At 37.8% G+C, this 19,486-nt stretch overlaps 1 protein-coding gene and 1 long non-coding RNA gene across 6 annotated transcripts in view; one reads left to right on the top strand and one right to left on the bottom strand.

Annotated features, from left to right (window-relative positions):
* The window catches only part of LOC129706362 (uncharacterized), a 38,211-nt gene that overhangs the window by 1,404 nt on the left and 17,321 nt on the right, over positions 1-19,486 (top strand). The window lies entirely within an intron of this gene.
* Positions 13,336-19,486, bottom strand: part of LOC129706360 (plasma membrane calcium-transporting ATPase 1-like) — a 98,561-nt gene continuing 92,410 nt past the window's right edge. For 4 of the 5 annotated variants that reach the window (XM_055650614.1, XM_055650615.1, XM_055650616.1 and 1 more), the window contains exons 18-21: positions 17,783-17,994; positions 17,580-17,687; positions 16,738-16,920; positions 13,336-14,528 (exon numbers count right to left, since the gene is read on the bottom strand). In XM_055650614.1, coding sequence (XP_055506589.1) covers positions 14,196-14,528; positions 16,738-16,920; positions 17,580-17,687; positions 17,783-17,994 — 836 coding nt within the window. In that variant the 3' untranslated portion in view covers positions 13,336-14,195. Of the gene's footprint in view, positions 14,529-16,420; positions 16,508-16,737; positions 16,921-17,579; positions 17,688-17,782; positions 17,995-19,486 lie in introns of all 5 variants that reach the window. The other variant, XM_055650618.1, reaches the window with a different exon arrangement.

Below are 19,486 nucleotides of genomic sequence, written 5' to 3'. Positions count from 1 at the left end.
TCAAGAGGGAGCTGAAGGTGCAAATCCAGCGGAAATGCTTATCGGACATTTGCCGTGGAGATTTAAAGATCCAAAATATCGGGAATTATCACGTTTGCTCGCTGCATTTCATCAAAAGTAAGGCATTATTGACTTTTTTATCTTTATTGATGAAATTCAGCGAGCAAACGCGATAATTCCTGATATTTTGGACCTTTAAATCTCCACGGCAAATGTCCGCTGTTCACTTCCGCTGGATTGGCACCTTCAGCTCCCTCTTTAATTTACCTTAGTTTCTATCTTTTTTTTGGACTGAAAATCTAGGTAGCTGTGCCTCATGGTCACCCCGACTGGCACAGTAAATTGCAGCTCAAAAACTGGCCGTTTTCGATGTTTTTAACGGGTGGGAAAGTGCGTGTTTTCCCATTCACTAACATGTACTGGATGTATAGCATGTCCTCCACTTGAGATTTTCGGTCACGTGGGTGCGGATCTACGCTCCAGTGACCTTTCGTGAAATCACCCTATAGGGAGGTTTCACAGCAGTTGGGTCACGACCCATGACCCGTACTGTTGCTACGCTACTCCAAGTGCAGTACACGCGATGAACTGCAGGTAGGCACTTACCATCAAAGATTATAGAGGAGCTCCCCTTTAATCTTTGCTTACCATTGATTCCAGCGTAGCGGGCCCGTTAAAACCCGCCAAAATTGTCAATTTTTGCGCTGTAAATAATTATGGAAATCGGGATAAGCGTGACAGACATTTAGCCTACTTCAGAATTCCAAAAGTGAGGAGAAATGACGGTAGATAGAAGTGAGAGCTAAAGGGACAACAACAGACAGAGTGCTTGGCGAACATTGGCCGTTTGCTCACTGCATTTCATCAACAGTAAGGCATTATTTGTGTTTTTTCTTGATTCCTTTGGCATCTAAAAAGTTTCAGAAGTGATAAATCTGGCTGTAAAATTTTAAAATCGCCCATGGTTCTCAAATGGGTTTTTACATGCACAAAGAAAACGCCTCTGAGGCAACATTTACAGCCAGATTTATCACTTCTGAGACTTTTTAGATACCAAAGAAATCAAGAAAAAACACAAATAATGCTTTACTGTTGATGAAATGCAGTGAGCAAACGCGATAATTCCCAATATTTTCAATTCCGATATCTGCACGGCCAATGTTCGCCAAGCACTTTAGCTGTTGTAGTCCCTTCAGTTCTCGCTTCTCTTTACCTTAATTTCGCTTCACTTTTGGAATTCTGAAGTTGGGTACATGTCTCTCACACTTACCCCGACTTCCACAATTTTTTACAGCGCAAATATTCAAGATCTTGGCATTTAACAGGTAGGAAAGTATGCGTTTCTTGCATTAATAACAAATACCGGAAGTTACGGATGTCCTCCAGATGGATTGGCGGCTCCGTGCGTCAAGCCCTATGACCCAGTGACCTTATGTGCTACCCCCCATATTGTGTGCAGTTTTGGTCTCCTAATTTGAGGAAGGACATTCTTGCTTGAGGGAGTGCAGCTTAGGTTCACCAGGTTAGTTCCCTGGATAGCGGGACTGACATATGATGAAAGAATGGGTCGACTGGGCTTGTATAGGGAGGTTGCACGGCAGTCGGGTCACGACCCATGACCCATACTGTTGCTACGCTATGCCAACCGGAGTACACGTGATGAACTGCAGGTAAGTACTGACCATTGAGCGTAGCTGGCTCGTTAAAACCCGCCGAAATAGTCAATTTTAGCCTACTTCAGAATTCCAAAAGTGAGGAGAAATGACAGTATATAAAAGCGAGAGCTGAAGGGACAACAGCCAAAGTGCTTGGCGAACATTGGCTGTTTGCTCACTGCATTTCATCAACAGTAAGGCATTATTTGTGTTTTTTCTTGATTCCTTTGGCATCTAAAAAGTTTCAGTAGTGATAAATTTGGCTGTAAAATTTTAAAATCGCCTGTGGTTCTCAAGTGGGTTTACTTACAAAAACAAAATGCCTCTGAAGCAAAATTTACAGCCAGATTTATCACTTCCGAGACATTTTAGATAACAAAGAAAAATATCAAGAAAAACACAAATAATGTCTCACTGTTGATGAAATGCAGTGAGCAAACACGATAATTCCCAATATTTTCAATTTCGATATCTGCACGCCCAATGTTTGCCAAGCACTTTAGCTGTTGTTGTCACTTCTCTTTACCTTCATTTCGCTTCACTTTTGGAATTCTGAAGTTGGGTACATGTCTCTTACGCTTACCCCGATTTCCACAATTTTTTACAGTGCAAACATTCTACATTTTTGTAGTTTTTAACAGGTAGGAAAGTACACGTCTCGTGTATTAACAACATATACCGGAAGCTGCGATGTCCTCCAGGTGGATTGAGCGGCTCCGTGCATCAAGCCTATGACCCAGTCACCTTACGTGCAACCCCCCCTATTCACTGGAATTTAGAAGGATGAGAGGGAATCTTATGGAAAACGTATTATATTATTAAAGGATTGGACAGGCTGGATGCAGGATAAATGTTTCCCACGTTGGGGGAATCCAGAACCAGGGGTCACAGTTTAAGAATAGGGAGGTTGCACGGCAGTCGCGCCATGACCCGTGACCTGTACTGGTGCTACGCCACACCAACTGGAGTACACGCGATGAACTGTAGGTAAGCACTGACCAGTTTCCAGCGTAGCGATCCCTTTAAAACCCGCCAAAATGGTCAATTTTTGCACTGTAATTATGGAAATTGGGATAAGCATGAGAGACATTTATCCTTCTTAAGAATTCCAAAAGTGAGGAGAAATTATGGTAGATAGAAGCAAGAGCTGAAGGGACAACAACAGCCAAACATTGGCCGTGCAGATATCGAGATTTAAAATATAGGGAATTATCGCGTTTGCTCACTGCATTTCAACAACAGTAAGGTATTATTTGTGTTTTTTCTTGATTCCTTTGGCATCTAAAAAGTTTCAGTAGCGATAAATCTGGCTGTAAAATTTTAAAATCGCCCGTGGTTCTCAAGTGGGTTTTCATACAGAAAGAAAATGCCTCCGAATCAAAATTTATTAAAAATTTTTTTTTTTTAAATTTATTAAAAAAATTGCAAACCATACGTGGGTTTTGAATTACATTTTACTCAGATGCAAGCCAAGGAATGGCATAATTGTTCGCTGTTAATTGGACATAATCAGCCTCAGCAAATTGACAATATCCTATTGAAAGGGAGTGGGTGTAAGCTGTCAGGATATTTTACTATTCGCCAAAATATACATCTCAATAGCATAATGATAGAAAACTTACTTTTCCACACACCACTCGTAAGTCTGGAGATTTTTTTAATGATAAATTTATATGAAAGATTTCCAGTATACATTAGTCTTAGTGGGTGAGACCAGATGGAGAATGGGCAGATAGAACACAGTGGAGGGAGGGGGAAGGGAAAGCTGAACAAAAGAAATAAAATAGGTGGATATACATATGTGCGAGAGAGAGAATTCAATGTTTTTGGATTGTTTGCTACTCAAGCAGAATGAGATGTTCTTCCAATTTACACCTGGTCTCTTTATAACAACGAAGGCCAAGACAGGGTGGTGTGGGAATAGCAGATGCGGACAGCCTTTTTACGGAATATCCGTGCTCCATCCACAATGGCTTTATATTTTACTCCCATGTCATCTTAAATCACCTTCCCAAACTGATTTTTCAGAGCCTTGCATCAGTGATGAGAAAGTTATTGGAATAGACCCTGAGGATTTCTTTACATTTATAATGGCAAGGAGCAATTAGAGAAAGCTGGCACGGTTTTGTATATGGGAAACGGTTTCAAATTTGATTTCAAGTTTTTTTTTGAGACAAAATTAGTTTGATGATAGGAAGCAGAGCACGGTAGTGAAGGGTTGTTTTCAGATTGGAGGCTATGATCGATGGTGTGCCATAAGGTTGTATATGATTTGTATAGAAATGTAGGTGTCATAATTAGCAGGTTTTTGCTGGTAATATCAGAAATTAGTGTCACAGTTGTCAAGCTTGAAAGGGATCAGAGAACATTTACGAGGATGTTGCCAGGACTAGAGAGGGTCTGAGCTACAGGGAGATGTTGAGTAGGCTGGGTCTCTATTCCTTGGAGCGCAGGAGGATGAGGAGAAATCTAATAAGAGATGTACAAAATCATGAGAGGAAAAGATTGGGTAGATGCAGAGTCTCTTGCCCAGAGTAGGGGAATTGAGGACCAGAGGACATACGTTCGAGGTGAAGGGGAAAAGATTTAATAGGAATCTGAGGGGTAACTTTTTCACACAATGTGAGTGTATGGAACAAGCTGCCAACTTAGGTAGTTGAGGCTGGGACTATCCCAACGTTCAAGAAACAGTTAGACAGGTATATGGATAGGACAGGTTTGGAGGGATATGAACCAAGTGCAAGACAGGTGGGACTAGTGTAGCTGGGACCTGTTGACCAGTGTGGGCAAGTTGGGCCGAAGGGCCTGTTTCCACAATGTATCACTCCATGACTATAGTGGCCAATGGAGGTTACAACAAGATAAAACTCAGCTAAGAAAGTGTGCAAAGGGAATGGCAGATGGAATTTAATTCAAAGGACGAAGTGAAGCATTAAATTAGTGATGCGGCATCTTGGGTTGACTTAAGCTTTAGCCTCCACAGATGTTGCCTGACCTCTGACAGTGTTCTGTTTTTTTTCCCCTCTTAAGTGGCTCAGCAAACAATTCATTTTAGGGTAATTTTTGGTCGGATAGAAATGGATGCCTTGGCTTTCCTGTGAAGATCTATATCCTGTGAACAAAAACAAATGATAAGTTGAATTTTCTTTGGTCTGAAACTGAACACTGTTGCAAGACCTAAGAATGGACATTTTCTACTTCAAAGGATAAAAATCAGAGTGCAAAATAAGAGGATTTGGTTGTTCAGTAATATCTTGATCTTTTAGCTTAACCTGTCCTTTTCCCCTTATTCAATGTTTCCTTCAATACCCCAAAATCTATTGATCTGAATATAGTCAATGGATGAACTTCCATAGCCTTGCAGAGTAGAGAATTTAAGATTCAGCACACTCATATCCAAAATGGCCTTATTTTATTTTGATAAATAAACAGCAGCATTGACTTCAATCTACATATAGATTTAGCGAACCAAATTGGTAAAAGTGCTGAGGTGGATTTCCTGGAATGTATACAGGATGGGTTTTAAAACCAAAACGTAGAGGAACTGACTAGAATATAGAGGAACTGACTAGAGGGCAGGCCCTCCTAGACTATGTATTGTGTAATGAGGAAGGATTAGTTAGCGATCTTGTTGTGCCAGGCCCCTTGGGCAACAGTGACCATAATATGGTGGAATTCTGCATTCAGATGGAGAGTGACACAGTTAATTCAGAGACGAGGGTCCTGAACTTGAATAAAGGAGACTTTGAAGGTATGAGACGGGAATTGATTAGGAAAGACTGGCAAATTATATTTAAAGGGTTGATAGTGGAGATACAATGGCACAGATTTAAAGGCCGCATGGATGCACTCCAGAAATTATTCATCCCTGTCTGGTGAAAAATAAAACTGGGAGGCTCAACCGTGGCTGACGAAGGAAGTCACGGATAGTGTTAAAGCCAAGGAAGAGGCATACAAATTGGATGGAAGCGGCAAACCAGAGGACTGGGAGAAATTTAGAACTCCACAGAGGAGGACAAAGGGGTTAATTAAGAGAGGTGGGGGGGGGGGGGGGGGGGGGTGGGGGGGGGGGGGGGGGGGGGGGGGGGGGGGGGGGAAAGAGCACGAAAGCAAGCTTGCAGGGAATATAAAAACTGACTGTAAACGTTTCTTTAAGTATGTAAAAAGGAAAAGATCAGTGAAGACGAATGTAAGTCCCTTACAGTCAGAGACAAGTGGATTTATATTGGGAAACAAGGACATGGCGGAACAGTTAAACGAGTACGTTGGTTCTGTCTTCACTAAGGAAGACTCAAACAATCTCCTGGAAATACTAGGGGACCGAGGATGGGAGGGAGGAACTGAAGGGAATTCACATTAGTCAGAAAATGATGCAAGGCAAACTGTTGGGACTGAAGGCAGATAAATCCCCAGGGCCTGATGGTCTGCATTCCAGAGTACTCAGGATCAAAAAATAATAGCGAAAACACTAGCCAGTAGATTAAGCAGGTACGTTAGTAGATTAATAAATGGAGATCAAACAGGATTTATACCTAAGAGACATTCATTTAATAATTTGAGACGTTTGCTTAACATAATGCACTCACATAAACCTCACGACCAAGAGTTATCTATTATCTCACTGGATGCAGAAAAAGCGTTTGATCAAGTAGAATGGGATTATATGATTAAAGTATTGCAAAAATTCCAATTGGGAGAAAACTTTATCGCATGGATAAAACTATTATATAACAAACCTACGGCTAGAATATTAAATAATAATATCTTATCCTCGAAATTTGAACTATCAAGGGGCAATAGACAAGGATGCTCATTATCACCGCTGCTATTTGCTTTGATAATTGAACCCCTTGCTGAAAAAATAAGAACTCATCCGGATATTTATGGTTATAATACAAAATACTCAAAGAATAAAATATCCCTATATGCCGATGATGTACTACTGTACATCACAAAACCACAAATTAGTATACCAAACATATTAAACTTAATAGAGGACTTTGGATCCTTTTCAGGATATAGAATAAATTGGAACAAAAGTGAAATTATGTCGATAAAACAAAAAGACTCAACACAGCTTCGGAAATTTCCCTTTAAAATAGCCACAGAAAAATTCAAATATTTGGGAATTGAAATTACTAGAAATTACCAGGATATGTTTAAAGCCAATTATAATCCTTTACTCAAGAAATTGAATAATCTGATTAAATTCTGGAAAACACTTCCGATGTCCTTAATAGGCAGAATAAATGCTATTAAAATGGTTTTCTTACCACAAATTCTATACCTATTTCAATCAATACCTATATACCTCCCAAAAAAGTTTTTCAAAAAATTGGACTCAGACATTACAAATTTTATATGGGATTATAAATCCCATAGAATACAAATAGCACACCTTAATAAACGAAAAGAGCTGGGGGTCTAGCGCTCCCTAATTTTATGTATTATAACTGGGCAGTAAATATTAAAAATATGATTCACCTGCTGGACAATTCTGCACAGCAGGCGGACTGGATGGTAATGGAAAAAGGGGACTGCTCCCCGAGTAATATAGGAGCGATCATCCTCTCACCAACAAATTTGAATAATAAAAATTATAATAAAAATCCAATTATACATAACACAATAAGAACATGGAAACAAATAAAACAGACTCTAAAATTAAGAAACCTATCTCTTTTAATACCAATAGTCAATAATCCATCGTTTAAACCATCAATCATAGACAAATCATTTATACAATGGGAAAGAATGGGAATTAAAACGCTCGAAGATCTGTATGAATTAGGGAATTTACTGTCATTTCAACAACTACAACTGAAATATAATTTGAAAAATAACCAATATTTTAAATATCTTCAAATCTGTGATTATTTGAAAAAATACACAAAAGACTATCATAATATGGCTTCCGACTTATTGGATGAAGCAATGAAGACCAAGGCGGAATCAGCTAATTTAATATCGTACTTATATAACATCATTTTAAACATAGAAATACCCACAACAGATGGAATTAGAAAAGATTGGGAACAAGAATTAGCTATAAAAATCTCAAAAGGGACCTGGGATAATCATTTACTACAGGTGCATAAATGTTCGATCAACGTACGGCATACGCTCATCCAATTTAAAACATTACATAGATTATATTATTCAAAAACTAAATTAAATAAAATCTTCCCTAATGTTTCACCAATCTGTGATAAATGCCTATGTCAAGAAGCTACCATAGCGCACTCTTTTGTTTTTTGTACAAAAATCCAAAAATTCTGGTATGAAATATTTGATATTTTTTCAAAGTTGATCAAAATAAAACTGGTACCAAAACCAGAATGGATTATCTTCGGAATATCGGAAGATAACCCTGAATTAAACGTGTTTCAGAAGAATTTATTTAATTACGGGCTAATAATGGGAAAAAAGCTTATACTTAAATTCTGGAAAAATGCGCCGACACCAACAATAAAAATGTGGATATCAAATATGTTTGAAACATTACACCTGGAAGAGATGAGATTCCTCCTAGCAGGTAAAGCAGACCAATTTCAAAAGACGTGGTCTATGTTTCTGGACCTATTACAAGTATGAGGTGCAATAGTAATCTAAAAAAAAACCAAATATATAAATAAGCGGAATCAGGACCTGGTAACGGGAGGTAAAATAACAAAAACAGACTTGGTTGGTAGTCCCCTCTCTGCGGAGTTTAATGTTATAATAGAGCGATTGTTTCTACTTTCTCCTTCTTTTCTTTCTAGGGTCTATTTTCTCACTTTACTTCCTTCTCTAACTTCTTTCCTAAGGGGCTTTCTTTTCCTTACACTCTCGCACTGCACGATTCTCTTGCACTTTCTTTACTTTCCTAACTTCTACTTTTTTTCTTAAAGCTCTAAAAAAAAAAAAAATGAAGCGGTATAAAAAATGTATCAAGATATATGTGTTGTGTAGAATTGTAATTTACCGTACTTCTAATAAAAATAAAAAAAAAAAAAAAAAAAAAAAAAAAAAAATTCCAGAGTACTCAAGGAGGTGGTCCTAAAAATCATGAATACATTGGTGATCATTTTTCAATGTTCTCTCGATTCCGAATCAGTTCTTGTGGACTGGAGGGTATGGAGTAGCCAATGTAATTCCACTTTTTAAAGAAAGGAGGGAGAGAAAACAGGGAATTATAGACCAGTTAGCCTGACATTGGTAGTGGGGAAGATGTTGAAGTCGATTATTAAAGATGTTATAGCAGCGCATTTGGAAAGCAGCGACAGGATTGGTCAAAGTCAGCATGGATTTATGAAGGAGAAATCATGCTTGATTAATCTTTTGGAATTTTTTGAGGATGTAACAAGTAGAATGGATAAGGGAGAGCCAGGGGATGTGGTGTATCTGGACTTTCAAAAAGCCTTTGACAAGGTCCCACACAAGAGATTAGTGTGCAAAATTAGAGCATATGGTATTGGGTGTAGTGGAATGACATAGATAACTAGTTGGCAGACTGGAAGCAAAGAGTAGGAATTAACGGGTCCTTTTCAAAATGGCAGGCAGTGACTAGTGGGGTGCGGCAAGGTTCAGTGCTGGGACCCCAGTTATTTACAATATATATTAACAATTTGGACAAGGGAATTAAATGTAACATCTCTAAGTTTGCGGATGACACAAAGTTGGGTGGCAGTGTGAGCTGCGAGGAGAATGCTATGAGGCTGGATAGGTTGAGTAAGTGGGCAGAAGCATGGCAGATGCAGTATAACGTGGATAAATGTGAGGTTATCCACTTTGGTTGCAAGACCAGGAAGGCAGATTATTATTTGAATGGTGTCAGATTAGGAGAAGGGGAGGTGCAACGAGACCTAGGTGTCCTTGTACATCAGTCACTGAAAATAAGCATGGAGGTACAGCAGGCAGTGAAGAAAGCCTTCATTGCGAGAGGATTTGAGTTTAGGAGCAAGGTCTTACTGCAGTTGTACATGGCACTGGTGAGACCGCACCTGGAGTATTGTGCGCAATTTTGGACTCCCGATTTGAGGAAGGACATTATTGTTATTGAGGGAGTGCAGCGTAGGTTCACCAGGTTAATTCCCGGGATGGTGGGACTGACATTATGAAAGAACGGGTCGACTGGGCATGTATTCACTGGAATTTAGAAGGATGAGAAGAAAACTAATAGAAACATAAAATTCTTAGAGGTTTGGACAGGCTAGATGCAGGAAAATGTTCTTGATGTTGGGGGAGTACGGAACCAGGGGTCACAGTTTAAGAATAAGGGGTAGGCCATTTAGGACTGAGATGAAGAAAAAAATTTTCACACAGAGTTGTGAATCTGTTGAATTCTCTGCCACAAGAAGGCATTGGAGGCCAATTCACTGGATGTTTTCAAGAGAGAGTTAGATTTAGCTCTTAGGGCTTAGGGAATCAAGGCATGTTGGGGAAAAAAAACGAACGGGGTACTGATTTTGGATGATCATATTGAATGGCGGTGCTGGCTCGAAGGGCCGAATCATATACTCCTGCACCTATTTCCTGTGTTTCTATGTCACCGCCTTTTTTTTTTTTTTTTTAAGGACACACTAAGGGCATTTAGGAATAACAGTTGAAACATTGAATGTCCCACCATAAGAGTATGCAAATTCATAATCGCAGATATGAATGTTTAAACTATACCGTTAAAGTAACATGCATTTCAAAAATCTACACATTCTAAGTACCCTGTACCTGCAACGCGTGCTTGATAAGTTTCTCCAAACCAAATAATGCCTTCAAAAAATGCCGACTTTTCTTTGGAATTTGACCAATTGAAAGCAATTTCTTAAAACCTATAGTATTCAGCTTTGTTTATATCTGTGAGGCTGCAATTACAATGTATAATTAAAACAGCTGGATCAGGCAATGAGTTGTTCTTAGTTTCATTGCCAGCTCATAGCCACAACTGTGCTTTATTAATGATAATGTAGCTGATCATTAAGATGGATTTTAAAGATGTGCAATCTAGATCATGTGGTACAACATTTCCTGACAATACCTTCAATTTTTTGTGGGGATTTTATGAACAAGAGTTCCGATTTTTGCTGCTATGATATTTATTGGTTCTATATTGTGTACAATGTTAATTTACAGTTATGCCATAATGTAGGACAATTTTCCACTTTTAAAGTGGTTGAAAATAACTGTAAACTTTTACTCTACATAAAGTGACATTACTAATGATCTATTAACTAGTACCTGCAGATGAATTACATAACTTGGTGTCAACGTGACAAAGCCTGAATTAGTGCTTTGTTGGCAATAATGCCCAATTTACTTATGGAAAATCTTAAAACCGATCTTCAGATATTGTAGTTTTTCTACCATTAGAATATCACAATCAACTGCCTCTCATTCAAGAATGCCAGGTTTTAGACATTTAAACAAATGTTCCACTTTCACTCAGACTAACCAGAACCATCAGAAGAGCAACTTGTACAGGATAGTTGAATATTTGTGCTCCGTGCAGTTACACATTTAGCATTGTTGCAAGGTTGTCCCAAGCATTTTACTGTCATTTAATTTTGAAGTGCGGTGCTATTTTATAGAATATTCTCAATTTATTTGAAAGCCTCATTAATTCATGCTGAAATATGCTTCACCCCCAAGAAATGTCTGATTATTTCACGGGCCACAACAGGCATACCAAATTACTGCTGTTCGGGTCTTGGAAATTCTCCCACACAAACTTCACAAATCAATATCCAATATAAGAGACAATAACATTTGTTCACAGATTTTGCAAAAGTAAATAAACAAAACTAATATTTTTTCAACTCACGAGGCACAAGCTGACAGTGCAGATCATTTTTGTAACAATGCAAATAACCTACCCTCCAAAGCACAGGTCGTCTGTATTTTTAGGTTGGAGCTGTCGTCAGGACTGGTAAAAGCTCACTAGCCAATGTTGACTATACCGTGTAAACTTTCTATCCAAAATATCATTAAAGCCCCATGTGCCCTCTGTAATCTTTGGTGTATTCCTTTGCACATCAAATTGAGAACCACATATGGGAAATGGGATGCTATCTACTTCTCCTCCCCCCCCCCCCCCGCACATAACACTTTTCATGGATCTTATGCTAAGCCCGAACTGGACATCCGTTGAACGCCTCAGATAAAAGTATTGCTGCAACGAAGAATGTAATGAATAATACAGGCAACAATTTGAGCACATGACTGTTTAAATAGACCATTTAAAAATAGTAACTAATATAATTGTTTCGAACAAATGAACAACATTATCCAATTAAATAAGAGAGGGACAATTAACAGACATTTTTAGAACGCTTTTAATGTGGTTGAGCAAAATTCCCCCGGTGCTTTTCAGGAAAAGTTAGACTTGAAGGCATGCAAATATTAGGACAGGTGAGCAAAGGTTTAAGCCACAACAGATCTGTTTATGGAACACATAGCGAATCAGTAGTTTAGGAATTTTAGAGCATAGAGGTAGCAAGGCAGGACAGATTTTAAGGAATATAGCTGGATCAGGAGTCATTATAAATAATTAAGCAGGGAGATGTTGGGTAGGGGGAATTGTCCTGTCAATTAATTAGCAACTTTTGAATATAACTACACAATGTTCACCATTCATCACAAAGTCAAGATCTTCTTGTTGTTCGAGATAAAATATGTACAGTTGTCTTGATTTAAGTCTTGATTTGTGGTTAACAAACTCTTATCCAGTCACCATTTAATTACTGAAATAAATATTATACAAGGATAACATTTTCACGACAGCCACAGGGAATAGAGAATTTGTTTAAATAAGGAAATTATCCCTGTGGTCAATTACCTAAAGATTCTATTGCAAACATTGTATCTCTGCTCCTTGGATACACAGACTAAAAACATCTGACACAAGGAAAATATGACATTATTGTTAGTATTTCTTTAAACATTTAATGATTTGGTTCTAAAATTTACACTGTTGGCATTAGTAATATAAATTACTGTAAATGTCAAAAATCAGACACTATTTCACTCAACCTTTTCTTTTCAATACTCCATAATTTAAAAAAAATCTTAAAAGTAGTTTGGACACAGGAAATGTGAAATTCGCAACAGAAAATCCAGCTGTACATATCATTTTCCCCCACAGCCAACCTCCCCCACCCACCCCAAAAACCCATTGCTGCAAATATTTTTTTTACAGATTAAAATTGTACTAAATTAGATCTGTTAAAAGTATAATATTGAATGAGTGGGGGATTCGAGGAAATAATTACACTAACGAACAAGACAGCAACAAAGTAGTTTGGAATTATTTCCTGCCCCAGGTACGCTGCAGTTATGTGCTCTTGCCAATTATCGCACCCACATCTTTGGGGAAAAAAGTTGTATGCATCACAAATGCGCCATATTAGATTACTTCCATGTCAATCTTTATCAATTGAAACCATGATGTAGAAGGGAGTTATCTACTCTTAGAAATCAATTATCCTGGTACATTGCATGATGCAGCGTTGGGTTTTACAACATTTTGATTATTTTTTAAATGAGAGGGTTATTTAAAATCATAAAAGTTGAAGATAATATAGTACACACTATTCAAACAGCCCTCCCTTATGCTGAAGGAAAGTGCCTAAAACTTTCTAGGGAAATAAAATCCTGTTCGTATCTCACCAAGTTTAAGCTAATATCCAAGGACAAACACAGACAAAGATAATGATGCATTTGATTTAATCCATTTGATGAGCTGACAAATACTCTGAAGCATCTCATTATACATGGATGTATTTTTCCAATTGACATTTCACCCTTACTTATTTGAAAGGAAAGATTCTTTATGCAGTTAATTTCTCAAAAACTGAGAAACTAGATTCTGAAACAATCATTGAAAAATCCTTGTAAATATTGGGGGGCTGCACTGGGAAAGGGGCCATAACTGTTACAATATTTCAGCATTGTTTTAGTAGTGTTATCTATTTGGCTACAAGTATTAGCTTTTCTTATCTACAGTATTTAACAAAGTAAATCACAGGCATATTTAGTACAGTTTCAATAGAAACACCCTTTTCCTGAAAATACAGTAGTATTAAGGATTAGTTTCTCTGCATCATATGTCAGGAAGCCTTCTACCTACAAACAGAAACAAAAGTATCTACAAACCTTGTAAACAGAACTGCATCATTTTAGAACATAAATAATTCAAAATATTAACAGCCAAGTAGCAGAAATTAAAGATTCAATGAGCCAGGGCAAAATAAACACCATCCAGAAATCAAGAGAAACTAAATGTTCAGCTAACACACTCTCAGGACAATTCTTAAAGTTGATTTTTTTTTTTTTATCCTTCTGTAACAGAACAAATCCTCAAAGCAAGTCATTTTTATACCAGGTTTGTGCGTCACTTGAATTCCAAAAGCACCCATAGTCTGGCAGAAAGCTTAAAAGTATCTACATTCTCGGTGTGTCTTCTGCTGAAGTCCAAGACAAGAATATCTTGTCAATCACACAGTGTAAAAGGAACCAGTTTTTTTTCCTGTAACTCACTAGACCGTTTATATTAACATTCAATTCGCACTAGAGAGACGTTTCCAGACTATGTAGTGGACTCCCTGGGGTTGAAGAGGTAGCAGACTTGCTTGTGTCTATTGTAAGATGGATCCCACTGTCAACAGCATTGTTGTTTTCATTGATAGATAATTTAGGAGAGCTGATAGATAATTTAGGAGAGCTATCAGGTTGTTTCTGTGTTCCGTCTTCAGTATCACTATCATCAATAAGAGGGATCTGTGTGTCAGAATCGTCTATTCGAAATTCTGGATGGGTCATAAAGTTGTGGATTGAGCTGCGACTTTCTGGTTTCTCTAATCCTTCGTACAAAGAACTACGGAATGCATTCACCACTCTGAGCTGCAAGACAAAATGCACCGTGTCAGTCATTTCAAAAAACACGTGGATGGTTTTGACGTGCCAAAATATGATTAAGGTGCATTGTCAGTTGAAATCCACAGTTACATAGCAACACACGTGAAATCTGTATCGTGCAGTATGCAGTGGAAGCTTGAACTAGAAAAAACTGGGAAGCCATTTTAGAGCAATAAATAAATCTTGAAAAAGCATGTCACCTTGTTGAAAGGATTTAAGCCAATGTACCATAAAATACAAACAAAGCAGTTAATACATCAATACTTATTGGTCCAAAGATTCACACACCTCATTTTGAAGACCAAAAATGTTTTAAAATGCACAAATATGAGCTACAAAACAGGATCACCTCATGCGTGGGATTAGGATGCCACTGATTATGAATAAAAAGCCAAGCCTAAGATAAACACAGCATTAAGAAAATGAGACATGCAAAAACCCTAAGTAGCAACCTGTGTAAGTGTTTAAGCATATGCCCAAGACTATTTGCTCAAATTTTAAACCTGCTAAATGTTGTATTGAAAGTAATATGATCAGAGGATAAGACAAAAGGACACAAACTTTACAGACATTAAAATATGACAATATTCTTTGTACATATTTGGCAATGAATTCTGATCTTGAACATACCACTGAGGAAAGCATCAAGACCACACATTTCCATTAGATAGCATTTAAGTACGAAGGCACATTATTCCAGGCACATTTTCCTTGACGGGAGCAAAGATGGTTACTTTCTGCTACTGCTATTCTTAACCTATTGGACCTGGAGATTTTTTTTTAAAAATGGCCAACATAAAAGCAATTTAAGCATTAATAAGAGAGCAGCTGGAGGAACTCAGTGTCAGGATGCATTTGTAGAGGGAAATGGGCAGGGGGCAGTAATGGGCTGCATAGTCCATCCAGTAAGAGTCTCACCCCAAAATGTTGACTAAACGGTTCCCTCCCAAATCCTGCCCGACCCGCAGAGTTCAGAGACGCTCTCATTTTACTGCTACAAATTCATTTTAGTCTCTTTCTTCTTGGAACAATATTGTTTAACAGTTAGGTGGAACGTTAAGCTAAGGTGGAAGAAAGCACAAGCAACCAGACACCTCAAATTGTCAATGCAATCAAGAATATGGCCAATCTGATGTTAAACTGAAGTATTACAGATCCAGTAATGTACAATTGTTAGCGCTTTATCGCCATGAGCTTATGTAAATTTGAAGCTTTTCCATTGTGTTAACGTTATTTTAACAACAGGCACATAAGGTACATGGAACAAACTAGAGGAGTCGGGTTTCATAATGGAAGACACATCAAACGCTATAAAAAGATACAGAAAAAGATGTCAGTTTGGCCCTCTTGCTCTGTAACAGAAATAAGTAATCCTAGAAAAAGAAAGCAATGGCCACACTCCAGATTTAAATCAGATGTAATTTAGCTGCAGAGATTAAAACCCTTCAAGAGTAGATTTATAGAACTGTCAAAGAAACGTCACTTTATACTTTGCTGAGGTGTTACTAGAGTCTCCAAATATGGGCTTATACTCAAAACATTTACACAGGCACATTTGAATCTTTTCCTGAAGAAATCTAACTGAATGGAAATGTGGCAGGTATACATTCTCAAGTTTCATAAGTATGCTTTTGTTTAAGATTCTCGACTTAAAAAAAATAAACCCTTAAGATTTGGTGATCATGTTAAGAAAAGCTGCATGAACAGACTGAAACAATGAAGTTTGGAGGGTACTACAGGAAAAATGAGAAACGTTAGGCACGTGGTTCAGGAAATGTTAATTTCATGCACTAAGAAACTAACTCACACCCCACAGTAGTAGAAGCAGTAGTGGCAGCTGTAAACACTACATGTGTAGGGGTAGAAACATTTGTTACATCGTGGTGCTGGCTGGCGATGGAAGGCTGCCGCCTTAGAGCTCCCTGAAAGGAAGTTCCAGTCTGGAAAGCATTCACTACATCCATCTGCAAGGAACCAGAGATTGTGACAGCTTGTTCATTGAAAGAGAGAGAGAAGAGAGAGAAAGGCAGAAAGAGAAAACCATCCGATCTATAATATATAAGAGCAGAAATTATAACTAAAAGTGTTTTACAGGATAGTTGCAGAGTTGTAGTTAATAAGCAAAATATCTGGGGTGGTCTGCCCATGTCTTTTCCAATATCGAAAAAGAATGATTTAATCATGGCATTCATACCTGAGTCTGTATTCTGTTCAGACCTCTAAACCACAAAATTTGACCATGACGCAGTTCTCTCTCTGCATGGTCAATTTCTTCAATATCCTCTTCCAGTTCTTCCTCTGGAATCTCTTCCTTTTGTGTGCCAAGGCCAGCTTCTTTAAGGAACTTTAATCGACTTGTTGGAATTGTAGCAATCATCTGCAACAGGAATACTTACATTCATCTCAAACAAAAAAACTCAGCAGCTTGATGTTCACTTGCTATTAATAACACATCAAAATCTACTCCTAAACTAGAAGCAGGGAGACACAGTGGCGCAGCAGTAGAGCTGCTACCTTGCCAGAGACTACGGGTGCTGTCTGTTTGGAGTTTGTACGTTCTCCCTGTGAGTTTTTTTCCGGGTGTTCTGATTTCCTACCACACTCCAAAGACGTGTGGGTTTGTAGGTTAATTTCTTTTTTGTAAACTGTAAATTGTCCCTAGTGTGTAGGATAGTTCTAGTGTACAGGATAGTGCTAGTGAACAGGGATTAAGTGGGCCGAAGGGCCTATCTCCATGCTGTAACTCTAAACTAAACGACAGGTCAAATGTTTAATTGTCATATGTACCAAAATGGAACAATGAAATTCTTACTTGCAGCGGCACAACAGGTCTAAACACGGTACTCAATAGATAGCATAATAGACAAAAAAACAACGCCAATAAATAAGATACCCCAATATAGTGCCAAATAATTTTAGAATTCTTACATTTGATCCTGTCCTGTTGTGCTGCTGGCAAGATGTTGTCACAGCACGCCGCCATATTTTGTAAAGGCAATGGTAAATAAAGAACTGTTCCAAAATCAGAATGCTTACCTGTCCCCAGAGAAGTGTTCCCATTCCTAGAAAAACACACCATAACCACTGATCAATCGATAGTTCAGTGCAACTAAATGGCTTCCCACCAAATTGAACAATTAGGATCTGGAAAAAAATCATGGATTTAAAATGTAAACTTACAGTCCAAAATTCAGAAGCTGATGAAACAAGAATTAGGTGGTCATAACTAACGAACTTACCTGTACCAAAAATGTTCCCAGTACAATGCTACAAAATATTGGGTTTTTGAAAATTCCATTAAAAACATTCCTTTCACCATGAATTTTGCGAGCGTTCACTTCATTAAACAATTGCATCAAAACAAATGTATTAAATACAATTGTATAGTGTTCTGATGGGGGAGCCTGAAGAGGAGCATTTCTTCCACTGTCAATATCAAATATTTTCTCCCCTGAATCAAAAAAGTCATATTTGAAATGTTTTCTTTGAAGATGCCACTATTTGCAAACCAAACAATATAACAAAATCATTCAACTGTAAGATGAACTAGATGACCAGAGGAGGAGAATGTTGACAGCTGCAATGAAGCAGGTACATCGTAAATGAAATAGACTATACAATTATCTAGCTTGATGCATCGTTCAAGTAAGATGGCTGATTTAGTTTCACACCACTTTCCTCACCCTATCCCCATGTTACTTGATGACCCAAAACAGATTAGATTTAAATATATTAAGCATCTGTAATCCTAAACATCTGATTTTGGTCCTAAATGGCTAAACATAGAATCTACCCTGTTAAACTCAAAGAATTGTTTAAATAGGATTGCTTCTCATTCCAATCTCTATCTCCAAAATCTATTGCAATGCTTTGTTGCAATCTGTCCTTTGATGTACATTGACTTCAGATACAGCTGAAACAAAGGTGTATACCAGTAAATAACATACAATATGTCTTTTAAATTGTTTTCCCAAGCTGCGTGTTAATTTTCCATGATCTGTGCAAGCCCAAGAACAGTCAAATCCCTGATTTGTGATATTTAACAATATTTAAAAAAACTACTTTTGTTTCTCATTTAGTGGATAATTGCTCATTTACCCACATAACTCATCCACAATTCCCTGTCCTTCATTGCCATGCAGCATAGAACGACAATTTACAATGGCCAGTTTATTCTCCAATGTTGCATTTTGGGATGAGAGGAAACCAGAGAGAAAGTCAGTCATATGCAGGACATGCAAACTCCATGCCCATGACTGAACCCAAATCACTGAAGCTTGGGCAGCTGCATTAGCTGTACTATAATTAACTATCATTCCTTTGCTTTATCCTCTCAGTTCCTTTGTCAACAATCTTTGTATTGATAGCACACTTTGATATATTGCATCTGCCTCCCACAACTAAATGATCGATAAAGATCCTAAGTAGCCGAGGCCCAAACATCAATGTTTGTGACAATCTACTAAATAAAATAAATAGAATGCACTAACCTGAAAATGGCGGCTTTAACTTTTGCCTTATGGTTAATCAATCTTTGATTAACACCATTACCTACAATCCAATGGGCAGTAATATGACATCTTAATGTCATTGTATCAAATCCTTTGAGCCATTTCAGGTATTCCACATTCTCACCATCCCTTATCTGCTTTGCTAGTCAAAGCCTTAACTTTTTACAAGTTTTGTCATATACAACTTGCCTCAAAACCTTTACTATTGAGTCTAGTTACCATTTTCAGGTTCTACAGATTTCCCCATAAATATTTGGCTAATTGCCCAACATTTCGTATTTTTTATATTTGCCCTAGAATTAGTTACTACCCTATAATCTTCTCAAATCCAAGGAGGTCTGGAAGTTCAGACCTTGTAGTTACCATCACTAACATGCCATCATTAATTTGTCATCTTACAGTCACAGAGTACTATTTCTGTACCAATCAGGC

Source organism: Leucoraja erinacea, chromosome 19, assembly GCF_028641065.1.
Source record: "Leucoraja erinacea ecotype New England chromosome 19, Leri_hhj_1, whole genome shotgun sequence".
NCBI lineage: Eukaryota > Metazoa > Chordata > Chondrichthyes > Rajiformes > Rajidae > Leucoraja > Leucoraja erinaceus.
Note: the sequence above shows the minus strand (reverse complement) of the source record. Positions and strands in the feature narration are given on the sequence as shown.